General features: G+C 43.0%; 1 protein-coding gene across 1 annotated transcript in view; it reads left to right on the top strand.

Moving 5' to 3' along the window:
• Positions 1–963, top strand: part of SLFN12L (schlafen family member 12-like) — a 53553-nt gene extending 52590 nt beyond the window's left edge. Inside the window, exons 5-6 of the mRNA XM_011999419.1 lie at positions 377–834; positions 871–963. Coding sequence (XP_011854809.1) covers positions 377–834; positions 871–963 — 551 coding nt within the window. The remainder of the gene's footprint in view (positions 1–376; positions 835–870) is intronic.
• Positions 964–1413: the final 450 nt, after the last annotated feature.

The following is a 1413-nucleotide window of genomic DNA, read 5'->3' on the forward strand; positions in this document are numbered from 1 at the left end:
GATCTCAGCTCACTGCAGCCTCAACTTCCTGGGCTCAAGTGATCCTCCCACCTCAGCCTCCTGAGTAGCTGGGACTACCAACATGCACTACCATGCTTGGCTAACTTTTTAACCTTTTTGTAGAGAAGAGGTCTTACAATGTTGCCTAGACTGGTGTTGAACACCTGGGCACAAGTCACAAGTGATCCTCCTGCCTCTGCCTCCCAAAGTGTTGTTATTACAAGTGTGAGCAACCATGCTTGGCCCTGATACACTTTTACACAGCTTTTATAGTTGCTTTTGGTGGGAGAATTAATCTGATACAAGCTGCTTTGTATCCATGGCTTAAGTTGAAAGTTCTCAATCTTTTATAATTTATCATTATTTCCCCATCTAGGGCTATCAGAAAAGATAACTTGTACTCCAGAAACCCTCTGCAGAAATCTGTTCTCACAGCATGAAGGACTTGAGCAATTAATATGTGAAGAAATGGGCTCTGTCAGTAAGGGCTCACTAATCTTCTCTAGGAGCTGGTCTTTGGATCTGGGCTTGCAAGAGAACCACAAAGTCCTCTGTGATGCTCTTCTGATTTCCCAGGACAAGCCTCCAGTCCTATACACCTTCCACATGGTACAGGATGAGGAGTTTAAAGGCTATTCTACACAAACTGCCCAAACTTTAAAACAGAAACTGGCAAAAATTGGTGGTTACACTGAAAAAGTGTGTGTCATGACAAAGATCTTCTACTTGAGTCCTGAAGGCAAGACAAGCTGCCAGTATGATTTAAACTTGCAAGTAATTTACCCTGAATCCTACTATCGGACAACAACTCGAACAGTGAAAGACTTGGAAGAGGCTCTTTCAAATATCACAGTGAAAGACTTGAAAGAGGCTCTTTCAAATATCTTACCTGAGGAGAATCCAATCTTTTTGTTTGTTTGTTTGTTCATTTTGTTTTTGTTTGTTTGCTTTTTCTTAAGATGAATCTCGTTCTGTTGCCCAGACTGAAGTGCAGTGGCATGATCTTGGCTCACTGCAACCTCTGCCTCCTGGATTCAAGCAATTCCCTGCCTCAGCCTCCTGAGTAGCTGGGATTACAGGTGCCCGCCTCCACACCCGGCTATTTTGTTTTGTATTTTTAGTAGAGATGGGGTTTCACCATCTTGACCAGGCTGGTCTTGAACTCCTGACATCGTGATCCACCCGCCTCAGCCTCCCAAAGTGCTAGGAGTACAGATGTGAGTCACCACGCCCAGCCAGAGAATCAATTCTTTTACAGACCAATTCGCCTTTGACATTTTCCAGTGTCTCCCAGATAATCAGTATAGATAAGGATGTTTAAATCTTGTCCAATGCTCACTTGGATCATGGAAGATGGACTAGGCTACAGAGATATTTTTCATTACATATTTGATAACATTCTCTAATTCTCTA

This window comes from Mandrillus leucophaeus, unplaced genomic scaffold (assembly GCF_000951045.1).
Source record: "Mandrillus leucophaeus isolate KB7577 unplaced genomic scaffold, Mleu.le_1.0 Scaffold590, whole genome shotgun sequence".
In the NCBI taxonomy this organism is placed as follows: domain Eukaryota; kingdom Metazoa; phylum Chordata; class Mammalia; order Primates; family Cercopithecidae; genus Mandrillus; species Mandrillus leucophaeus.